Source organism: Muntiacus reevesi, chromosome 13 (assembly GCF_963930625.1).
Source record: "Muntiacus reevesi chromosome 13, mMunRee1.1, whole genome shotgun sequence".
In the NCBI taxonomy this organism is placed as follows: Eukaryota; Metazoa; Chordata; class Mammalia; order Artiodactyla; family Cervidae; genus Muntiacus; species Muntiacus reevesi.
In genome coordinates this window covers 57910697-57933562 of record NC_089261.1, presented here as the reverse complement: position 1 = coordinate 57933562, position 22866 = coordinate 57910697, and the positions used below count along the sequence as shown (strand labels likewise).

The 22866-nt window shown below is 40.8% G+C and overlaps 1 protein-coding gene across 5 annotated transcripts in view; it reads right to left on the bottom strand.

Annotated features, from left to right (window-relative positions):
- Nucleotides 1–11829: 11829 nt before the first annotated feature.
- The window catches only part of SMAD1 (SMAD family member 1), an 81993-nt gene continuing 70956 nt past the window's right edge, over nucleotides 11830–22866 (bottom strand). For all 5 annotated transcript variants that reach the window (XM_065904364.1, XM_065904359.1, XM_065904360.1 and 2 more), the window contains exons 6-7: nucleotides 17245–17501; nucleotides 11830–13203 (exon numbers count right to left, since the gene is read on the bottom strand). In XM_065904364.1, coding sequence (XP_065760436.1) covers nucleotides 13060–13203; nucleotides 17245–17501 — 401 coding nt within the window. In that variant the 3' untranslated portion in view covers nucleotides 11830–13059. The remainder of the gene's footprint in view (nucleotides 13204–17244; nucleotides 17502–22866) is intronic.

The following is a 22866-nucleotide window of genomic DNA, read 5'->3' as shown; positions in this document are numbered from 1 at the left end:
ATGAGTCTGCCTGCAATGTGGGAGACCTGAGTTCAATCCCTGGGACGGGAAGATCCCCTGGAGCAGAAAATGGCAACCGACTCCAGTCTTCTTGCCTGGTAAATTCCATCCATGGGATTACTTTACCCTGCTCATTAAATGTCAGGAGCTGCCCCCCTCCTAATCAGTATGACAATCAAAAATGCTCTTATTCAATTCCAGTCACTCCCCAGAGACAAGAACCGCTGAGGCAAGTGGGAGGAGTTTGAATTTGATTCTATTTGCCCAGGGGGAGGTCACTGGAAGCACTAGGAAGAGAAAAAACTATTAGCATTTTTAAAAGCTTGTTCTGGACACCATGTGGGGAATCGACTGAGCAGGGGTGAGAAGGGAGGCGGGGAGACCAGTCAGGAAGGGATGGCTGTATTCTAGGCAAGAGATGATACTGCCCGAGCGGAGGATGGGAGGAACAAAGGTGGCAAGAAATGGATAGCTTGAGGATGTGTTTTGAGAGGAGAGGTAACAGTATCTACTGATTGAGCTGCTGTGGAATGAGAAAAAGGTTTTGGCTTTAGACAACAGGAAATTAGTGATGCTATTTGCAAAGTAGGAGAAGAAGACTTAGGTGGTGGTGAAGTGGTCTGAGAATTGTGAGTTTGGTTTTGACCATGTTGTTTACGAGGACACCCGTGTGGAGATGTCAGGTGAGTAGGTAGGTGTGTGGGTTCCGAGAGATGCCCTGGCTGGAGCCCAGTCTGCGGTACAGAAAGGAGAGTGAAGAAAGCCTCCCTGGAGGAAGGGGTGCTGGAGGAAGGCAGGGCGGCCAGGACAGAGCCTTGGGGTCCTCCAACACCGCTAAACGAGGCACTCTGCTAATTATTCCACTAGCAGAAACACTGACGTTTTCCATTAATTTAAATGGGAATATTTAATGATTGCTGACACCACTTTGGGCTCATGAACAAAAATTTTGGAAGCTAATTATACTCATTTATCAAAGCACGAGGATGTATTTTATCACGCATTTCAAATTATTTTCCAATGAGTAAAGCCTGATTATCAAAACAATCTTATGACAGAAAAATAGTCATTAATGCTTGGATTAAGGGCAGGCTATATAAGAGAGAACTTGGGCTTGTGTCCTTATGAAAAACTACAGTTGAAGTACATTAATCAATATTTACAGATTACCTGCAGAATAGGTCCTGAGATTTTTCATTTTAAAAATCACCTGTATCTTTCCTAATGGAATTTGATAGACTGCCTTTTCTAAATTTTAACAATCTTTCTTTTTTGTAGCTTTATTGAGATGTGTATACAACTTCTATTGATTAGCAGTAAAACATTCGCCTGTCAGTGCAGGAGACACGAGTTCTATCTCTAGGTCGGGAAGATCTCCTGGAGGAGGAAATGGCAACCCATTCCAGTATTCTTACCTGGAGAATCCCATGGACAGAGAAGCCTGATGGGGTTGCAAAGAATCAGACATGACTGAGTACGCATGCACGCATATACAACTTCTTTACCCCGTACCATACAATTTTAACAGTTTTGAATTTGAAGGCAGTTACGGTGAATTGTCAGATAAACATATAAGTTAAAAGGTGCTGTATGCACAGGGAGCCTAGCTCCGTGCGCTGGGATGACCGAGATGGGTGGGCTGGGAGGCAGGTGGTGGGAAGGGGGCCCAAGGGGAAGGGGATCTATGTATACATATAGTACATACAGCTGATTCACTTTGTTGTATAGCAAAAACTAACACAATTTCATAATGCAATTATACCTCCATTAAAAAAGATTACCCCACTGGTTTAAGTAAACATAATCATGGCAACTACTGTTTATTGGGCATCAACTCAGGTGACAGGCATGGCAAGCAGCATTTTACAGAATTGTCCCTGATCTTTACAACATTTCTGAGGAGTGTTTCCCACTTTACAGAGAAAATATGGCCTCTGAGGATCTGGAGAACTTTATAGAGGCCATGGTGAGGGGAGCTCAGAGGCAGGATGAGGACGCAATCTCTGACTCAAAGCCTTTCCCTCTCCCTTACTTCATCCCACTCCCAGTCTCCCGAAAGCCAGAAGCTAGCTCCTGGAATATACGTAGAAACCATCCACCCATCTTAAAGATAGATCAACGTCACAACCCATTAGGGTTGGCTTCTCAATGGCTCAAATTTTAAAGTGTTTTATTGTCCTACGGCTTTTAACTTCAGAAACATTTCTTAATGGCGTTACCTTTAATGCCTTATACTTAAGTAGAATTACGTATCCTATAAAGGTTAAATTGGTTTATCTTGTCACCTTCCTCTCCAAAGGACCTGTGCTCATTGAAGTTTCTAAATATATTTAGGCAAGTGGCAGGGTGGAGTAGGAAAATTGGTAGGGCCTTGAGTTAATGGGTTTTATGAGATACAAATGAGCTATTAATATCTGGTGACTGGTAAGGGGAGAATCTGCTGTGTACTTAGGCAGACACCCAGGGTAGAGTGGCCGCCAATTTACCCAGTTAGGAATCATACCTTCCAGAAGTAGGGAACAGCGGCTGTCCATGTCCTGACCGGTGGAGACAGAATTACACCACCAAAATAAAGCCTTGCCTACAAAGGGGTAAACAAGAATGTGGAACGTGGCACTGTGCAGAAGAACAAAGGCTGAGGTTGTGGCAAAGGGGTACCCTGGGTGAGAATTCCCAGTGGGGTGTTCTTTCAGCAGAGGAAATAGAATCTGGGGGAGAGGGAGCACAGAAGAGTGGCTTGAACACTTTGGGGTTAGCAGCACCCTAAGACTGGTGGTGCAACTTACAGGTCTGAGATCCGCTGTGGTAAACATCCATGTCAAATAGCCCAGGAGGGAGCCAGGATTAAAGAAAGGATTGTAGAACTGGAAATCACCAGGGTAAGAGATGTCCTAACAAGGAGCTAGTCTCTAAATTAGGGGTAATGTAGGAAGCAATATTTTCATTTCATTTCACTATTTTCATTTCACCAGTGACTTCCCTGGCGGGTCAGTGATTAAGACTCCAGGCTTCCACCACAAGGGGTGAAGGTTTGATCCCTGGTCAGGGAAATAAGACCCCACATGCCATGAAGCATAGCCAAAGGAAAAAAAGGAAAATCAGTATTTATAAGCACCTTGAAGGCAAAATTCTTTAGTAAATAGGATAAAACTTGCAGTATAGTCACCTTGAGATTCTTTAGTCAAGAATCTATAGATGGATGTCACTTATATGTGGCATCTAAAAAATATAACAAACGAGTGAATAAAACAAAAAAGAAGCAGATTCACAGATATAAAGAACAAACTAGCCATTACCAGTGAGGAGAGAGAAGCAGGGGCAGCACAGGGGGGGAGGAAAAGGGGGTTGTTACGGGATTATATGAAATCACAGGGCTTTCTCCATGGCTCAGTGGTAAAGAATCTGCCCACAGTGCAGGATATGCCGGTTCGATCCCTGGGTTGGGAAGATCCCCTGGAGGAGGAAATGGCAACCCACTCCAGTATCTTGCCTGAGAAATACCATGGACAGAGGAGCCTGGCAGGATACAGTCCATGGCGTCACAAAGAATTGGCCACGACTGAGCGACTGAGCACATATGAAATCATGGGTGTGAAACTCTGGAAAGTTGTAAAGCATTACAGAATTCAAAGAATCATTCAATTGAAAGAGGGAAAAATGCAGAAAAACAAAATAAAAAAGAATCCACAGATGGGACTCTTGTTGGAAGCATCAGAAGAAAAGGACAGGATTTGTTTCATTAACATTAGTTATGGCACACACTGGGCACTGCGTTTTCTTCCTTCATTTTTTTCTTTGCCAGAACTCACTGCATATTTATTTCTGTGAGCTTAGTCGCTCAGTTGTGTCCAACTCTTTGCGACTCCATGGACTGTAGCCCGCCAGGCTCCTTTCTCTATGGGGATTCTCCAGGCAAGAGCACTGGAGTGAGTTGCCATTTCCTTTCTAGACTGTTCTTTACTAGAACATTGTTTACTAGATAGTTGCCATTTCTTTACTAGAATGTTTATTATTTTGTGGGGATTTGAGAAATTCTGAGTTTTAAATCATCTCCCATCTCCCAGAGATACTTAGAACCCTACCACCCCCTTTATTGAGAGGCCTGCATTTATGATGCTGGCTCGGTGAGCATCCCCAGGGCCACCAAGCCACTACCAGATGTTCATAGTGTGCCTGTGAATCAGAGTGCATCACACAACCTACAAGAACATGGAAGCCATCTTCCTCTTTTACAGATAATGAGACTAAAGCTCGGACGTTCATTCATCTGCCTGAAATACACAGCTCAAGAGTGACGGAGCCGGCATTGAAAACTGGTCCCTAAAACTCAGGTGCCCTGATTCAACGGCCACATCCACGTGGGATGGAAATAAGGTGGAAGTGACTCCACCTGACCCAGGATCAAGAGAAAGAAGAACGTTTTCTCTCTCAGGTTTTCAAAGGGGATGTCCTAAAGGGTAACAGCAGCTCAATTTCATTTTTTTTCCCTTCTTTTTTCTTTTTAAAACTTACTCTAAATGTTAAGGGCTAAAGAGACGTGTGTTACTCTGATTAACTGGTTTGCTGACCGAGGTGGAGAATTTATACATTGTCAGCTTTTCATAAAGTCAGTCCCAAGCTTTTAAACATAATACAGCCCTGCCTTTTAAATACCATGCTAGACTTCAGCTGGCGTGGATTACGGCCTTTCAGTTGCCAGCACTGGGCTTCAGATCTGCTGAAAGGCTTCCAGTTTCAGCGCTTGGAAACTGCAGCCCCGAGGAGTCCTAGAGGCATCCTCTTTGGGGACCACTGCATTGAAACCTCTTAAGAATGATAAAAGTATAACACTTATATAATCACCGGACTCAATATAAATAAGCTTTTCAGTAAACTGCCTACAGTTTTTACAATCCCAATTCTCCCAGAAAAAAAAAAAAAAGTATATGTATTGAAGAATCAACTAATATTGAGGCTAACAGCTCATCTTTTAGGTTGGGTGAAACAGTAATGAAACCTAAATCTAGTACAATAATTTTCGATGGATTGGGCAAATTGTTCCTCTTTAATAGATTCTGCTAGTGTTAGAAAACACTGCAGATCAAATGCAGGCAATACATGAAACATATTCTTTTAAGAAATACCTATGGTGGTAAATGATTCAGCTGATATTGTACCAGTCCAGAATTTACTTGAAGGCTCCACACCCATGCTCCATAGAAATGGCAGTGGGCAAGCAGCTTTTCTACCTTCAGTTCAGTTCAGTCACTCAGTCATGTGTGACTCTTTGCGACCCCTTGGACTGCAGCACGCCAGGCCTCCCTGTCCATTGCCAACTCAAACTCATGTCCATTGAGTCGGTGATGCCATCCAACCATCTCATCCTCTGTCATCCTTTCTACCTTAGTCCTCCTTCAGCTGTTGGAAATGTGGGAAGGTGACCACGCTCATTTTCCCTAATCCCGCCCCCAATTCCAGAGCCTTTATGGAATCATGAAGATGGGATCTACTTCCAGTTCACATCCCCTGCCTTAGCCTTGCCACTGATGCGCTCCCCGGGGCTCAACTTACGGCTGATTGAATCCTCTCTTCAGAGCATCTGTTTCAACCTTTCCACACCTCCTCAGTCCAGCCTTCGGGGCCGACCTCAGTGGGGGCAGACATCATCTCGCAGGCACCTAATAGCTCTCTGTTCTAACACGGCCTTCCTCACTTCCTTCTGTCCCCACTCCCCATATTCACTTCTCCTTCTTTGTCTCCTACTCACCACTCAGCTTTTCTAGAATCAGAACTCTGTGCTTCCACTTTTTCAGTCCAGACTCTCTAACTCTTCTCTTTTGGCTTTATGAACCCTCCCCACCAAAACTTCTAAGGTCACCAGGGACTTTCTGAGAAACAAACCTTAAGTTCTCACCCTTTCTCCATCTGTTCTCTTCGTGCTGTTCATTAAACCCTCCTTGTTGACAGTCACTGTTTGGCTTCAGTGATTCTTTCGTACTGTGTTAGTTCCTTTCTCATCCTCGTGTGTAGGTATGTGTTCAATTGCTCAGTCATGTCTGACTCTTTGGGACTCCGTGGACTGCAGGCTGCCAGGCTCTCCTGTCCATGGGATTCTCCAGGCAAGAATTCTGGAGCGGGTAGCCATTTGCTCCTCCAGGGGATCTTCCCAACCCAGGGATCGAACCCGTGTTTCTCACGTCTCCTGCATTCTTTACCACCGAACCACCAGAGGAGCCCCTCGGGTGTGTGCTTCACTGTAAATTCTCTCCTGGACCTTGGGCGGTTGAACCGCTTGTAGGGTGAGATCGCTAAGAGCTAAAATCCTAGGGGCAAAACATCTCACTTTTTCAGTGTAACATAAACAAGATCTTTAATGACTGGCCCCCTTTCCCTTCTTTTCTTCACCACTGCAAGTTGCCCTACAGTCCAGCTACACTGCATCTTCTGCCCCCAGATGTGCCTAGTTCTCCCTCCATCTGCCCCTTCTGCCAGTATACATCCTTCCCCACGCCCATCCCAGGCCAGTATCATCCCTAGTCAGCATCCTGCGACTGAGCCCAGAGGCATCAAGTCCTGGGTTGGGAAGATCCCCTGGAGGAGCAAATGTCTACCCGCTCCAGAATTCCTGTCCTTCACCATCTCTCAGAGCTTGCTCAAACTCATGTCCACTGAGTCGGTGATGCCATCCAACCATCTCACCCTCTGTCGCCCCCTTCTCCTCCTGCCTTCAATCTTTCCCAGCATCAGGGTCTTTTCCAATGAATCAGTTCTTTGCATCAGGTGACCAAAGTATTGAAGCTTCAGCTTCAGCATCAGTCCTTCCAGTGAATATTCAGGACTGATTACCTTTGGGATTGACTGGTTTGATCTCCTTGCAGTCCAAGGGATTCTCAAGAGTCTTCTCCAAAACCACAGTTCAAAAGCATCAATTCTTCGGCACTCAGCCTTCTTTATAGTCCAACTCTCACATCCATTCATGACTACTGGAAAAACCATAGCTTTGACTAGATAGACCCCTGTTGGCAAAGCAATGTCTCTGCTTTTTAATACGCTGTCTAGGTTGGTCATAGCTTTTCTTCCAAGGAGTAAGCCTCTGCAGTGATGACCACTGATGACCAGTGATGCAGTCACCATCTGCAGTGATTTTGGAGCCCAAGAAAATAAAGTCTCTCAGTGTTTCCATTGTTTCCCCATCTATTTGCCATGAAGTGATGGGACTGAATGCCATGATCTCAGTTTTTTAATCTTGAGTTTTAAGGCAGCTTTTTCACTCTCCTCTTTCACTTTCATCAAGAGGCTCTTTAGTTCCTCTTCACTTTCTGCCATAAGAGTGGTGTCATCTGCATATCTGAGGTTATTGATATTTCTCCCGGCAATCTTGATTCTAGCTTGTGCTTTATCCAGCCCAGCATTTCATATGATGTACTCTACATTGAAATTAAATAAGCATGGTGACAATATACAGCCTTGACGTACTCCTTTCCCAATCTGGAGCCAGTCCAAAATTGAGGGTGGGGCTAAGGATATATTCACTTGTAACACCCAGTACAATGGCTGGTGTCAGTAACTGCTTAATAAATGCCAATTATCATCTCTGAAAGAAGACCGACCTTCAGACCTGAGTTTCTCATCACCTGCTGCATATCTCTCTGCCAAGTTATCATAATCGCCTAGGTCAAGGATAAACTTAATTTACTTATCAAGGGTTAGTACAGGTGACTTTCACTTTCTTCTTTTTGTTGGACTTTTAAAATCTTGAGTAAGAAAGAATTTAAAGTCACCTGTACTAACCCTTGCTTCCCTGATAGCTCAGCTGGTAAAGAATCTGCCTGTAATGCAGAAGACCTAGGTTTGATCCCTGGGTTGGGAAGATCCCCTGGAGAAGGGAAAGGCTATTCACTCCAGTATTTTTGGCCTGGAGTCCATGGGGTTGCAAAGAGCTGGACATGACTGAGCAACTTTCACTTTCAAAATTATTTATAAAAATGGTCTGGCTTTAAACAGTCAATTGCTTAAATCACATTCGTTGGCAGGTAACAAAAATCAAAGTACATGAAGCAGAAGAGGGGATTCTTCACAGATTCTGGCGTGTCCCCGGAGAGCCAAGAACAGGACTGTGGCAGCACTTGGGACATCCTAGGGCTGGAAACCCAGATTCCCTGAGAACCCTGTCTTTCTCATTTTTCATCTCCAGCCCAGATAGCACAAGAGATGGCAGCAGGCAACTCCTCTAAGATTTACCCTAGCTACAGCCAGGCACTTTTCTACTTCCAGTCCCTGAACAGGCCCCCGCCTGGACCATGTGATAGTAGCAGAAGGAATATCACGTTATACTGTATGGAAAACCCCAAAATAAGCCTGTGGGTTGGAGGCGGGTCTTTAGAAATTGGTGGACAGATGCTGGTGTGTTTCAAATATCAGGTAGCTATCATACAGACTTTGACTGTTCTCTTGCCTCAGTTTCAAAATGCTTCCAGCTTTCCGGGCTCAACTTTAAACACAACTTTTTCTGTAAAACCTTCATTGATCTCCACTCAGCCAAGTCTGAACTCTTTTTTTAAAATTTTCTTTGTGCTTCTCTGTGCTTTTCATTTTGCCTTATTTTATAAGTAAATTTACATGTCTGAAAAATGACAAGAGTAAGAATATAATAAAACTAACTCTAGATATTAAAATCAGATCAGAATGAAACTAATTCTAGAATTTTAAAATCAGTCCTATGCTACCTAGCTAGGACTGATGAAGCTGAAGTTCCAATACTTTGACCACTTGATGCAAAGAATCAATTCATTGGAAGAGATCCTGATGTTGGAAAAGACTGAGGGCAGGAGAAGGGGGTGAGAGAGGATAAGATGATTGTACGGCATCATCGACATCATGAGTTTGAGCAAACTCCGGGAGACAGTGAAGGATAGGGAAGCCTGGCATGCTGCATTGCATGGGGGCACAGAGTCAGACACAACTTAGCAATTGAAAAACAACGATACCTAGCTAGGTGACTTTGGACAAGTTATTTCACATCTAAACTAGTTTCTTCATTTATTTAAAAAAAAAGAAAAGTCAAAGACAGTAACTCACATGTTCTTGCGAGGATGGAAGACGTGTGGGAACTCTAGGCACAGAGCCTGGCTCAGTAGATACTCATGAATTGCTAGTTTTTTCTCTTCCCATTTCCCATGCTGGGCTCAAAAGTCCTTAAATTCAGAATTTTCCATTGTGCTTATTAAATGCCTTAATGGTAAGTAGGTCTTCATCAAATGTTTGTTGAAATGAATTCCTTTCAGATTGTCTTCTGAGCCAGATTTAACCAGTAGTACTAATACTCATGAGGTTGACTAAATCACCACAATAACCCGTGAGATAGACTTTATTGTCTCTATTTTTACAGCTGAGAAAACAAGTGCAGCGAAGTTCGGAATTCGCTGGGAGTCCAGTCTGTGAAGTAGTGGGGTGAGGCGGTGGCTCCAGGGTCTTCCACCTCTAATCAGCCCAGCTAGTGGTTTCTTAGGGGCAGAAAACACAGCTACCATGACACACTTCACATTAGTTACTTTTTGTTTGAACTAGTTTACATTTTTCCCAGTAAACCAAACAAATGGTTGCTTGGCTTTTTTATTCCTTTAATGAAAAACTTCCAGGAGACTTAAAAGCCTCCTATGGCTGATGACATAGGGTTTCGCAGCTGACACTAGTGGTAAAGATACACGGGTTTGATCCCTGGGTCAGGAGGATCCCTTGAAGGAAGAATAGCAACCCACTCCAGGATTCTTGCCTGGAGAATACCAGGGACAGAGAGAAGCCTGGTGGGCTACAGTCCCTAGGGTCACAAAGAATTGGACACTACTGAAATGACTTAGCACACACATGGCTGATGAAAATGGTCCCAGGATTTTTCCAAAACTACCAATAATCGCAGTTGAGCATGAAGGGCTGATAGAGGCTCCATACTGCCAACTCCTAGGGCCCTGGAACATCTGGGAGTTTCACCTGGTAGATTTCCAAGCTGGCTGCCTGCATAGCAACACCACTTGCACAACTGTCCCAATAGGCAGCCCTAGGGAACATGGAAAAAGTGAAAAATAGCTGTCCACTAAGAACAAGGTGAGAAATCCTGAACTGAACTCTTTATTCTTAGATAATTTCCAGTTATACTTCATTGCTGAAGCCTGAAAACTTTGTTAATTTTTCATTTTTTAATTATGTACTTGGCTTTGTTAGGTCTTAGTTGGATCATGCAGGATCTTTCCTTGCAGCATATAGAATCTCTAGTTGTGGCTTGCAGGCTTAGCTGCTCCACAGCATATAGGATCTTAGCTCCCTAACCAAGGAAGATCTTAACTCCCCAAAAAAGGATTGGACCCATGTCCCCTGCATTGCAGGGTGGATTCTTAGCCACTGGACCACCAGGGAAGTTTGTGTTAATCTCTTTATTATAGCTCACTCATCACCATGGGCTTCCCAAGTGGCGCTAGTGGTAAAGAGCCAGCCTGCCAGTGCAGAAGGTGTAAGAGATGCAGGTTGGATCCCTGGGTTGGGAAGATACCCTGAAGGAGGGCATGGCAACTCACTCCCATACTGTTGTCTGGAGAATCCACAGAGGAGCCTGGCGGGCTATGGTCCATAGGGTCGCAAAGAGTCAGACATTGCTGAAGGGACTTACCACAAATGCATAGCAATTACCATCAAGTATCCAGATCACCTGTGCCAGGAATGACTTAGTAGGTGAGGGGGAAAACAGTGCGGAGAAGATCCAAGCAAACACTGACCACGTACTTGCATGGCAGCTGTGTTTCCAAGGTATATTCACACATATTTTTCTTCCAAAAGATCCTCTCCTCACCTTTGTGGCGAGGACATAACAACATTATCTCCCTATGAAGGTACAGAGGTTCACAGCAGTGAAACCAACCAGCAATGCTCGTATGAATGTGTTATGACAGAGGTCTTCCATCTGACTCCCTACGTTTACACCATGATGTGTTTGGAAACAACAAGATGACGCGGAAATTTCTGCTTGGTCATAGTTTGGAGAATAAATGAGGCTGATAAATACCCCGGGGAAAGAGGTACAAAAATGTACGGGAGAAACAGTGGGATCTGTTTGGCCAGATCTGAGTCTCCCCAAATTTGTGTCCTTCATGGGCCAACTCAGTGTTGGGGCTGAGAGAGAGAATGGGATCAGCCAGTCCCCAGGAGAGGGCAGAGGCAATAATTCTGTCCTGTTGCAATTCTAGTTTTCCTCCCTCTCCCCATGTCACACACATCCTTTCAGTCACCCTTGCATCCTCATCTGAAATTCAGTAACTGGGACTTCTGGTTGATTGAGAGGTATCCACCAATAACAGCTGCTGCTGAAATTCCTCACATAAAAAAATCTTGTGCATTTAGATCCGGAATTCCAAGTTGAGCAAGTCTGTTTTTTCTTCACATTTAAAATTCCTTTATATCCTTTCTTTTCTGATTTAAAGTGACTCTGCTCTTTGGGGGCCTCCCAAGTGGCACAATGATTCTGCCTGCCAACGCAGGAGACCCGGGAGACGGGGGTTCCATCCCTGGGCTGGGAAGATCCCCTGGAGGAGGAAATGGCAACCCACTCCAGTATTTGTGCCTAGAGAATCGAATGGACAGAGAGCTCCTCTGCAGCCCATGGGGTCACAAAGAGTCAGACATGATTTAGTGACTGAGCAGACATGAACTGCTCTTTTCATGACTAAGTCTCCCTGCCTCTGCAATTTAGTTTTCTAGTCATTTAGTTATGTTTGGCAAAGAATATTTGAGAAAAATCTCTCAAGAGAGTAGTGAATTTTATGAATCCTAAAATCTTATGTGTGAAAAAAAGGAAACAACAAATTTTTAATCAAAGTAAGCAATAATGACAGGTTTATTTAAAATTTCCAGTAGAGAAAACCCACTAGTTTTGGAATAAAAGTACTCAATGTATGAGAGCGTAAGTGAATATAAAAGATTAGCAGAAGAAAAACAAAACCAAACATAGTACAAAAAAAATTTTTTTTAAGTTTGAAATTGGTTTAAACAGGGATGTTCTTTAAATCCTCCAAATATTTAACAGAGTTACTAGGTTTGGCAAATAATTCACTTGAAAATTAAAGCCTATTTCTGTATTGTAAACTCCACAAAAGCTCCTTATTAAATTCAAGCAACTCCATTCAACTGGTATTGAAATACATAGGCAGTCAATTTCAGAACAGAAGGAATTATTCATTTGCTCTCACAGTTACATGAATTAACCAGCTGCATAATTTTTTTTTTTTTGGGGGGAGAGGATGAGATAGAAGATGCAAAAAAAAAAAAAACAGGATAAAATCTCCAAAAAATTGAAACACAGCAAAATTCAGACATTAGTTTGTTTCTTTAAAGCAACAAACTGAATTTTTACAGTATATTCTACATCTGTCGCTTCCCTCTCCCCCCGCCCCCTTCAATACTCCTAAACCCACTAGTCTAATCAATTCTTAACTTTCAAATATTCTGTACATATATATTTAGCAAAGAGCGTATGTCTAACATTATTCTGACAGCATTATGGTCAGCATACAATTTTAGAAAGATTACTATGTATATCACCAAGATTAACCTTTACTTAAAAAACAAACAAAAACCTTTACTAAACGAATAGTTTTAAAATATTATGAAAACCCACGAAGAGAAGACTCCACGCAGGCTCTAAACCTGATAAAAACACACGTCAGAAAGACTATTAATGCTTAACTTCTGCCAAACGATGACCTGAAAGTGCCAAACACAAAAGACTCTTAGGATCGTTTTTCCAACAGGCGATTTGTCCCTGGCTTGGCCTTCTCTCCTTTAGCTATACACAGAGTCCTGCTAAAAGGTATGCGTTTTCGTTGACTTTACAGTCCAACGTTACAATGTAAACTAAACAGGTTCTTGATATCAACAGTGTGTTACCCCGGTTTCTCAATTTCTGAATCCAACAGTTGGTCACAGAGGTCAAGTATTGTCAAGGCTCCTTTGTCAGTTCAGATGGTTGTCTGACTCATCCATCCTTCAAGTACATGCAAGGCTCAATAGTTTTCCAGAGGCAGAAGCCCGAGGCGTTTAAGACACGGATGAAATAGGGTTATGAGGTGAGCCCATCTGGGTAAGAACTTTATCCAGCCACTGGAGGGGGCCGTGCAGATGGATCTCGATCCAGCAGGGGGTGCTAGTAACATCCTGGCGGTGGTACTCCGCTCCCCAGCCCTAGAAACAACAGCGGAAGTCATTGAACTGGCTTGACTCAGTGGGTCAACTTTACGGAGTAAGAACAGCTCACACAACCAGATGGTTCTCTTCACAACACAGATGTGGACACGTGATTCGGCAGACAATGTCACAGCTCCCCAGAGGCCACATGTGGATTCCAGATTAAGAAGTAGCCTCTTAGGGGACTTCCCTGGTGGTCCAGTGGTTAGCACTCCACGTTTCCACCGCAGGGGACTCGGGCTGGATGGATCCCTGGTTGGGGAACTTATGGTCCCGCATGTTATGCAGGATGGCCAAAAAAAAATTAAAAAAAAAAAAAAAAAAGTACGAGTCTCAGGGAATCAAAGTTTTAAACTACATTATGAAGTGTTAACCGCTCAGTCGTGTCCGACTCTCTGTGACCCCAAGGACTGCAGCCCGCCAGGCTCTTCTGTCCAAGGAATTCTCCAGGTAAGAATACTAGAGTGGGTTGCCATTCCCTTCTCCAGGGAATCTTTCCAACCCAGGGATTGAACCCATGTCTCCTGCACTGCAGGCAGATTCTCTATCGTCTGAGCCACCACAGAAGCCCAAACTACATTATAAGGCTGCTGTAATAGCCACTTTGTAGCTTTCATTTTCATTCCTATGTTATTGATACGATGATGACAGGTATTGTTAAATTCTTATCATCAAGAAAATAAGAAAAAAAAGGGTATGTAAGACAAACTGACATTCTGTTTCTCCCTATTCAGCCACTGACAGTTCCCTTGCAAACACAGAGCTCCTGACCTTTTGATCTCTAAGCAAATCTGGCAGAAGCACATAAGTATCCAAAAATCTATTAGTAACACCTAACCAGTGACTCGGGTCATTTGTACAAGAGGGTAGATTGCCAGAGACCTTCAGGATTAGTGAATTAGGACATGAAAGTTGACAGAAGAAAAGTCTCTATGAAAAAGAGAAAAATAATTTTGCTATTGCAAACATCAAATCCTTACAGGTGTGGTGGACGATGGCATATGAGATACTGATAAACCCTTGTTTCCTGAGAGGTGTCACAGAAGGCTGGGTTCTCTTTATCTATCTCAGGAATTTTAAGAAATGTATTTGAATATCAGAACTTTCAGAAGAAACTTGAAATATATGAACCACATAGGTATAAACATCCATGCATCTGTACATATATCAACATACTGCGAATTTTAATTAAAAGGTTTGTTTAAGTGCATGTTTCCTGAACTAGACAGTAAGTTCTTTGAAGGCAGAGACCGGGTCTCACTTTTTATCTCAAACATCTAGCACAGTGATTGGCACAAAGCAGAAGCTTTAGAGATGCTTGTTGAGCTGAAATGACGTAGAATTGTCAGTGGGGAATTTACTGTGCAAATACCTTATAAAATACATGTTTAAAGTCCAAAATTGATCATCTTCACAAAATAGTACAAAATCAGCTATTAATATTATTGAAATGTTTTATATCTTTTCTCTAAGATGCTGAGGAAAAAGTATGCTGTGCTTAAGCTAATAACGAACAAGGCTGTACAGTGATCACATTTTTTGTTGCTAATGTAGTACGTAGCTGCCCTTTATCATGTCAGCAAGAGGTTAAAATGTTTAACTCTCCAAATCTAGCTTCTCAGCCTTGTACTTTATAGCTTGTATAACCCTTCATTCCAGTCCTTATCAATTTATATTATAATTAAACACAGACTGACGCCATCAGCATCTTGGAGCTAGAGACTTTAGGTGTTTTATCATCTTTGTATTGCTATTTTGGAATGGTGCTAAAAAATGTTTGCAGAATGAATGAAATGCTAATCTATTTTTAATGCATATCTTTGATTATAAACACTTTTTATTAGTGTAAAGGTGGTTTTCACTTGTGTAAAAGTAAATAATTAAAAATCTGTAAAAGTAAAATCATTAAAATTGATTGGGTAATCAATAAGAAATAAGTTTGAGAAGAAAGTCAACTGGAGCATTACAGTCATAAATTCTCCTAGAGTGGTCCTTTGAAAATAATACTGGACTCATCAAGGGACTCCAGTTATGACTGAAGTTACCTAACTACAGCCACCCATTTTAAAGATAATGAACAGGGGGATCAGGAAGGAATCTCTGGGCCTTAATCACATGACAGAATTAGAATATGGATCTTCATGTTTTATTTATTATATTTCCTCCCTATCAATAAAAACAATAAACACAAACAATGCTGGCAAGTCACTGTCCTAATTTTAAAATTCACTTTAGTCAAAATGCTAAGTCAAAAATGAGGGACTTTGCTGGTGGTTCCTGATGCTGGGAAAGATTGAGGGCAGGAGGAGAAGATGACAGAGGATGAGATGGCTGGATGGCATCACCAACTCAATGGACATGAGTTTGAGCAAACTCCGGGAGACAGAGGACAGGGAAGCCTGGCGAGATGCAGTCCAAGGGGTTGAAAAGAGTTGGACACAACTTAGTGACTGAAGAACTATAACTGGTGGTCCAGTGGTTAAGACTTCGCCTTCCAATGCAGGGGCTATGGGTTCGATCCCTGGTCAGGAAGCTAAGATTCCACATGCCTCGTGACCCAAAAAACCAAATGATAAAACAGAAGCAATACTGTAACAAATTCAATAAAGATGTTAAAAATGGTTCAATTAAAAAAAAAAAGAATAAAGTTTAAAAAAAATTAAACCGTGCACATTAATAACGGATGAGAAAGCTCTTTGTAGTCTCATAGGTATACAATATATAGGAAAACCTCTCTAAAAGGTAGGAAAACCTTCTTCAATACTTGAAAGGTACCAGACTTGGCTATAAGAAACTGCTGAATTATGTTTCAAGAAAACAAACACTAACAGAACACAGTGAAACTCTCCTAACATGACTCAGAGAAGTAGAGAAAAAACGATTTTCAGGGAAAGTTATCTTTGATGTAAATAACAAAGTAAGGTTCTGAAATTATCCTCTGTAATAAATTCATCACAGAACAGGTCTAACAACAAGTTCCGTGAGCTTCTGAGGAGAGGACATGAAAGGTGATTGCCTCGCCCAAATATATAATTAGTTTTGCTACTCAGGGTAACAGAGGAGGAAAGTCTATGTTTGAGAATTCAGAGACAAGTCAGCCACAGTAGGTTGTTGTTGGTGGTGGTTTAGTCGCCAAGTCGTGTCTGACTCTCTTGTGACTCCACGGACTGAAGCCCACCAGGTTCCTCTGTCTGTGGGATTTTCCAAGCAAGAACATTGGGGTGGGTTGCATTTCCTCCTCCAGGGGATCTTCCTGACCTAGGGATTGAACCTGTGTCTCCAGCGTTGCAGGTGGATTCTTTACCACTGAGCTACCTACTGACTTATAAATTTAATCAGATATTTGAACTTTTTTTATACTTTGATGGCATCTTAAAATTTTTAGTTCTCAGAGGCAGAAGAAAAGGCAGCAAAGAGGTCAATTCTAGTGAACAATGTCTGTAACCTTCACCCTCCTCAAACCTAACAGCACCATCTTAGCGCTGAGGCAAGGGCTTTATTAAACTCTTAAATTATAACAAAATCACAAGCTTTGCTGGAACCACTAAAAAAAATCCTCGACCAATCAAACATAAATCCCAGTGTGACAAATTTTTGCTTTGAAAAAAAACTTGGACTCTACAAAAAAAAAAATCACTTGCTTATTGTTAAAACAAAAGCACCAAGTGTTTATCATCATAAAAATACTAACAAATATAGAATTAAAAAAAAGAGGGGTGTGTTTATAGGATTGATCTCATAAGACAACCATGCATTTAGAGTATATATGTTATATATATATAAAACATATTCTAATAATATTACAATAGATAAAATAGCGCTACTCAAATACGGAAGTTTTTAAAAACCTGCTATTATTAACATTTAACACAAACACTCCTACATTCCAATGATATTTTCCCAATAGCTGACATCTTATTAAAGGTTAAAATGGCTAGATGATAAGTTGGTGTCTACAGACATGTATCAAAAGGATACGGATTTATATATAATGCAGAAGTGCATTAAACCCTGACCAGAGGAATCAAAACCACTTACCTTCACAAAGCTCATGCGAATAGTACACATTTTTGTGAGTTCATAGACCGTCTCGAAGCCGTGGTTCACAGACTGTGCCAGCAGCTGAGCAAACTCTTGGTTATTAAAAATTTTCAAACTACACCCGCTCGGGATCTTGCAAACAGTGGTGGGATGAAATCCGTGATGGTAGTTGCAGTTCCGACTTTGCACAAAAATACTACTGTCACTGAGGCATTCTGCATATACCTCACCCCCAACATAATAAAGATGAACTCCTGCAGGAAGACAAGCATACGGGATGGTTATTATTGCTTTTCACAGCTGACAAGCATCGCTGTAGCTTCAGAATGTAAATTTACACGGTTATTAGATAAACATTCTCTAAGTCTTGCACAATTGATAAAATCTTAGTTAACAATATCAGTTAATACAAAGTTCACATGTCAACATGCATGTCTAGACAATTTCTAGAAAATATTTAATAACACAGCAAAGTGTATTAACTTAAAAATCAGTTAACAGAGGGTAGCAATTTCATTTTGAAAAGCATTTAATGCCCTATTTGGCCATGGATTGAGAGCACATTCTCACTTAAAAAACAGAGCATAATAAAGCTGGACTTGATTATGGGATCCTACACATATTCATCACATAAGCTCTCTTGTATTTATTTTGCAGCTCAGCCATTCAAAAAATTTCAGGGTAAGGAAAGGGAGGATCAAGAGGAGTAAAAGAACCAGAAAACCACAGGTGGAGGAAGTACTGCTGAGAGCTGAAAGAAGGAAAGGTCCAGGGAAAAAAAAAGCCCAGAAAAAATCATTCAGGGTAGAATATGAACTCGCTGAATTATCATCTGCTTCAAACTTCTTCCGGTGAGATCTTGAGTGCCAGGAGTGTAGGAAATTGATCCTATCCAATCCTTAAAAAAAAAATGAAAGGGGAAAAAAAAAACCACTCTGACAAAGCCCCATATCATTACAGGCCACCAAGCAAAGAGTCACATCCCACGTGGCTTTCAACAGAAGACCTTGCAGGTAACTCTGGCAAGGCTTAGTCAGCGCCAAAACCATTGTCTCATCCAAAATACTGTGTGCTGTGTTTATAAGTATACACAATGGCTAAGATTCCTGTAACAATTACATCGCCGCTGGAGCAGAAGCCCATTTTTCTGTCTGATGTAGAGAAAACAATTTGAGGGGGTGTGTGTTTGTTTTTTTTACTTTTTTCCTGATTATAAAACTGAGGAATTTTCGTTTTAGAAAATTTAGAAAGTAAAGCAAAATATAAAGAAGCAGAAAACATGATCACTCTTTTAGTGGCCCAGAGGTAATAACTATGAATACACATCATTTTGGGTCTTGGGTATCACCAAACTTTCTTTGCAAACATTTAACACATTTCCATGACTGACTGAATACGACAATTTATTTAAAGGATTCTCCCGTTACTGGACCATTCTGTCAATGCTAATTTTCTGTTATGATAACAATGCCATGATCAATGTCGCCACATAATTCTTGATAATATCCATAAGAGAGACTCCTGGAAGTTAAGTCATTGGATCGAAGGCTTTTGATTCACTTTGCCAGAGTGCTCATGTCAATTTACATGTCTCCAAGAGCAGATGTGTACCTTTTTCATTTCACCCATGCCAGTACTTAGTTCAAAACACAACAAAATTCCCCTAATTTATAGCTGGAAAACAACATTGTTCTAATTTGCACGTGAGTCTGGATATGTGCTCCTCTGCTTACTCACCACCTGTGTTTCTCTTGTGGATTTACTGTTCATATTTCTTACCTATTTATCCACTGGAGTTCCAGTATTTTAATATTTTTTATGAGCTGCACATATAGGAAAGATATAAATAATTTATTTCCTATTTGTTTCCCTGCTAGTCCTTTGTCTTTTAATTTTGTTCATGCTGTTGTTTTTCTTTAACCCACAGAAGTCTGAAATCTCTAAACAGACAAATCTCTTGTAAACTTTTCTGTTGCTTTTTATGCTTAGAAAATCTCTGCCTCTCTGATCAGTATGCTTTCTTCAAACTTTTCAATAGCTTGAATTAAAATAACTCAACTTATTAACCCACCTGCATATGTGGAATGAGGTCAGGATTCGTACCCTTAGTCTCCCTGCAAAGCTAACTTTGTTATTACAGGACCGTTGAAACAGTCTACCAATTTGTTATGTTTTACCTAACACACATTAAACTTTTATATATAGTACAGTCTGAATTTATTTTATTCAGTGGCTTTGTCTACACACTAATTCAACTGTAGCTTCATAATCTTTTATTAACCTTCACCTCAAAATTCTTTTCTTTACTCCTCCATTAAAAAGTTCAGCTATTTTCACTAAATTATACCCAGGGATCCAACCCGAATCTCTCCAATTGCAGGCAGATTCTTTACCATCTGAGTCACCAGGGAAGTCCCTTTAATACACACTCCCAGAAAATATGCATAATATACATCTTCCAACTTTCAAAAAACATCACACTGTGATTCTGACATGGATTGTTTTAAACTATGAATTAAATTAGGAAGAATTAGAATATCCTTATAATGCTCTCACAATATTAAGTCTTCTCTTTAAGGAACATCGACTGCCATTTATTTATTCAAATTTTCTTTCTCTCTCAGTTAAATTTGGTTTTCTTTATATAATTCTCATATATCGCTGGTTCAGCTTATTTATGCATTCTGTTGCTACTTAGAATGTGATTTTTTTTCTCTCCATTATATTTTTCTAACTGGTTATTGCCAGATCAAAGAAAACTGACATACAATTTCTAAAAATAGATTCTTTAGCAGTTTCTAGATAAACAATCCTATCATTTTATTAGACACAATCACCATAAGTAATTTTGAATGAGTAAAAACGGAAAGACACTCACAAGTTTCTGGTATGACTGAAAATTAATAAAAACTTCCTGGAAAGTAATTTGGCAAAATACATCAAGAGTTTTTGGCCTTCTAATTTCACTTCAAAGCCGATCCCAAGAATATTATCAATCAATCATATCATCTACAAATAATGGTAATTTGGCTTATTTCCATTATTTATAAATTTTCATTTGAGTGCTTCTAGTCAGGCATCTGGAACAATTTTAGCAGCATTCTCAGAATCCATGTTTTCTTCCTAATTGTTATTAGGAACGTTCCAGAGTACAATGGCTTTTTACTACTGTGCAGTAATGGTCAACTTTAGAACGTAATGAAAGATATGTTCCTCTGTCCCAAATGTATGCAAAACTGTGTTTATATACAGTTTCAGGGGTTTACAGACCACAGGAAGATATCTATATGCTATGAACCTAAGTTCTGGCATTCCATCATTAAATGTGTAGTTTAGATTTTTTTTTTTTTGCCTTAACCATACTAAGGAAATATCTATCAATTCCTGCTTTAAGAGGAGTTATTTTTGTTTCCAGGATTAAATGCTCAACTGCATCTCTAATGTCTTTTAAGGATCTATTAAATAACCTTTTAATTTGGTTTAAATTTCACAAGAGGTCATTTAAAAAGTTTTACTCTGGAAATAATTTCAAACTTATAGACACAGAAGAAACAACAAAGAAAAACAAAACAAAGAACATCCATGTAACCATTATCCAGATTCATCTGTTGTGACAATTTGCTCCATATGTTCACCACGGGTACCACCCTCCATCTATTCTTCCACACACACCCTCATATACACACACCCTCATATACACACACGTGTGTATATATTCTGATAGAGGACTCTCAGATGGATAGATGTTTCTCTCTATTAATCTATAAATATAAAAGACATATATGATTTCTTCCTGAACCATTTCACGATGGCCCTTTACCCCTATGTATTTCCTAAGAACAGGAGTCTTCTCTTACAAACCACAGTACAGTTAGCAATGCCAGTGCACTTAACATTGATATACTATGTCTATCCTTTCTATCACTCATATTCTAGCTTTGTCTGCTAACCCCAAGAATAACCTTTGTAGTATTTTTTCCCCGTCTGGTACAGGATCATGTCCAGGGTCAGATTACTACAGAACTGTGCTATCTCACTAACGTCTTTTAATTTGGAATATTCTCACATCTCTGTCTTTTGACATTGAGATTTTGGAAGAATACAGTCCCTCCTCACCCTTTTTAATACAGTGTTCCTCATCTGTGGTTTGTCTGAAGGTACCCTATGATTAGATTCAGATTTGCATTCTCAACTGGAATTCTCTGTAGGTGATGTTACCTCCTCACCAGGGTACCACAGCTGCAGACATGACAGCCATCTGTCTCTCACTGGTGATGGTTATTTTGATCACCTAGTCAAGCTGTTCTCCAATTTCTCCAGGATACAATAACTGATTTTTACTCTCCCTTGTAAGTAATAGGTAGTCTGTGAGGAGATACTTAAAAATCATACAAATACCCTGATTCTCATAAAAAAATTCTCTCTATACTTAGCATCCATTGACAATTCTTGCCTGATGGGCTGCAAAATGGAGACTTTCCACCAACTCACACTATATTTAGCCATCAGCTTCTGCCATTCATTTACTTACCTATTATTGGTATGGACTTATGAATTACTATTGTTCTCCAGTGGTTTAAAACTCATCACTGTATTTATTTAATTATTTCAGTGTTACAATTATCCAAGTTGGCAGTGGAAATCACTCCGAGTTGGGTTCCTGTGACATGTCTCCACCGTGCGTACCTATTTCTTTACTTTTGGACATAACAAAACATCCTACGCTCATTTTGTGCCCACCTGTTCCAGCCTTGAAATCGGCCCTTTCTCCAAAGGCTGGGTTCCTCTCTAGCAGCATGGTGTCAAGAAAAGATGATCTGATCACTGGATGTGCTTAGTACTGCTGGATATCTTTGCCTCTTGACCCTTTCAGCAATAAAACTTCCACAGGGTTTATTTTTTCCCCTCCTTCATGTCTCTTATACCACAGTGAAAACCCAGGGTCCCCACAACATCCACATTAGTCATTTGCTTAATTTTATAACATGGATACATCTTAAAGTTTCATAACTGTTTCCTTCATTCTGCCACTAAATAATCAAGACGACTCAGGCGAGCTCAGGGTATGTCTGCTGGCACTCTACCTTACCTGGCCCAGGCCAAGGATACGAAAAGACTATGCTAGTCGCTCAGCTGTGTCTGACTCTTTGCGACCCCATGGGCTGCAACTCACCAGCCAGGCTCCTCTGTCCAAGGGATTTCCCAGGCAAGAATACTGGAGTGGGCTGCCATTTCCTTCTCCAGGGGATCTTCCCAATCCTGGGATTGAACCCAGGTCTCCTGCATTATGACTATATTCATAAGTTATTTTGAATTTTTTTTCCCCAGTAAGTTAATGTATTCCACTTAAAATACATTCGAGTTTACTTGTTTGCATTTGCTTTTAGTTGTAGGATGTAAAGAATTTTTAACAGCTATTTCGTTCTGCAGCAAAACATATGACAGAAGAGTATCCCCAAATAGCACATTACAATTTCAACTAATTAAATAACAATTATGAGTCAGTAGACCACAAAAATCACTGATTGGGAAATGAACTTCCTGATGACACAAATTGAAAAACTATTTACAAACTGGAGCAGGTGTATGTTATCTGGCGTTGGCTCCAAGAATGACTGT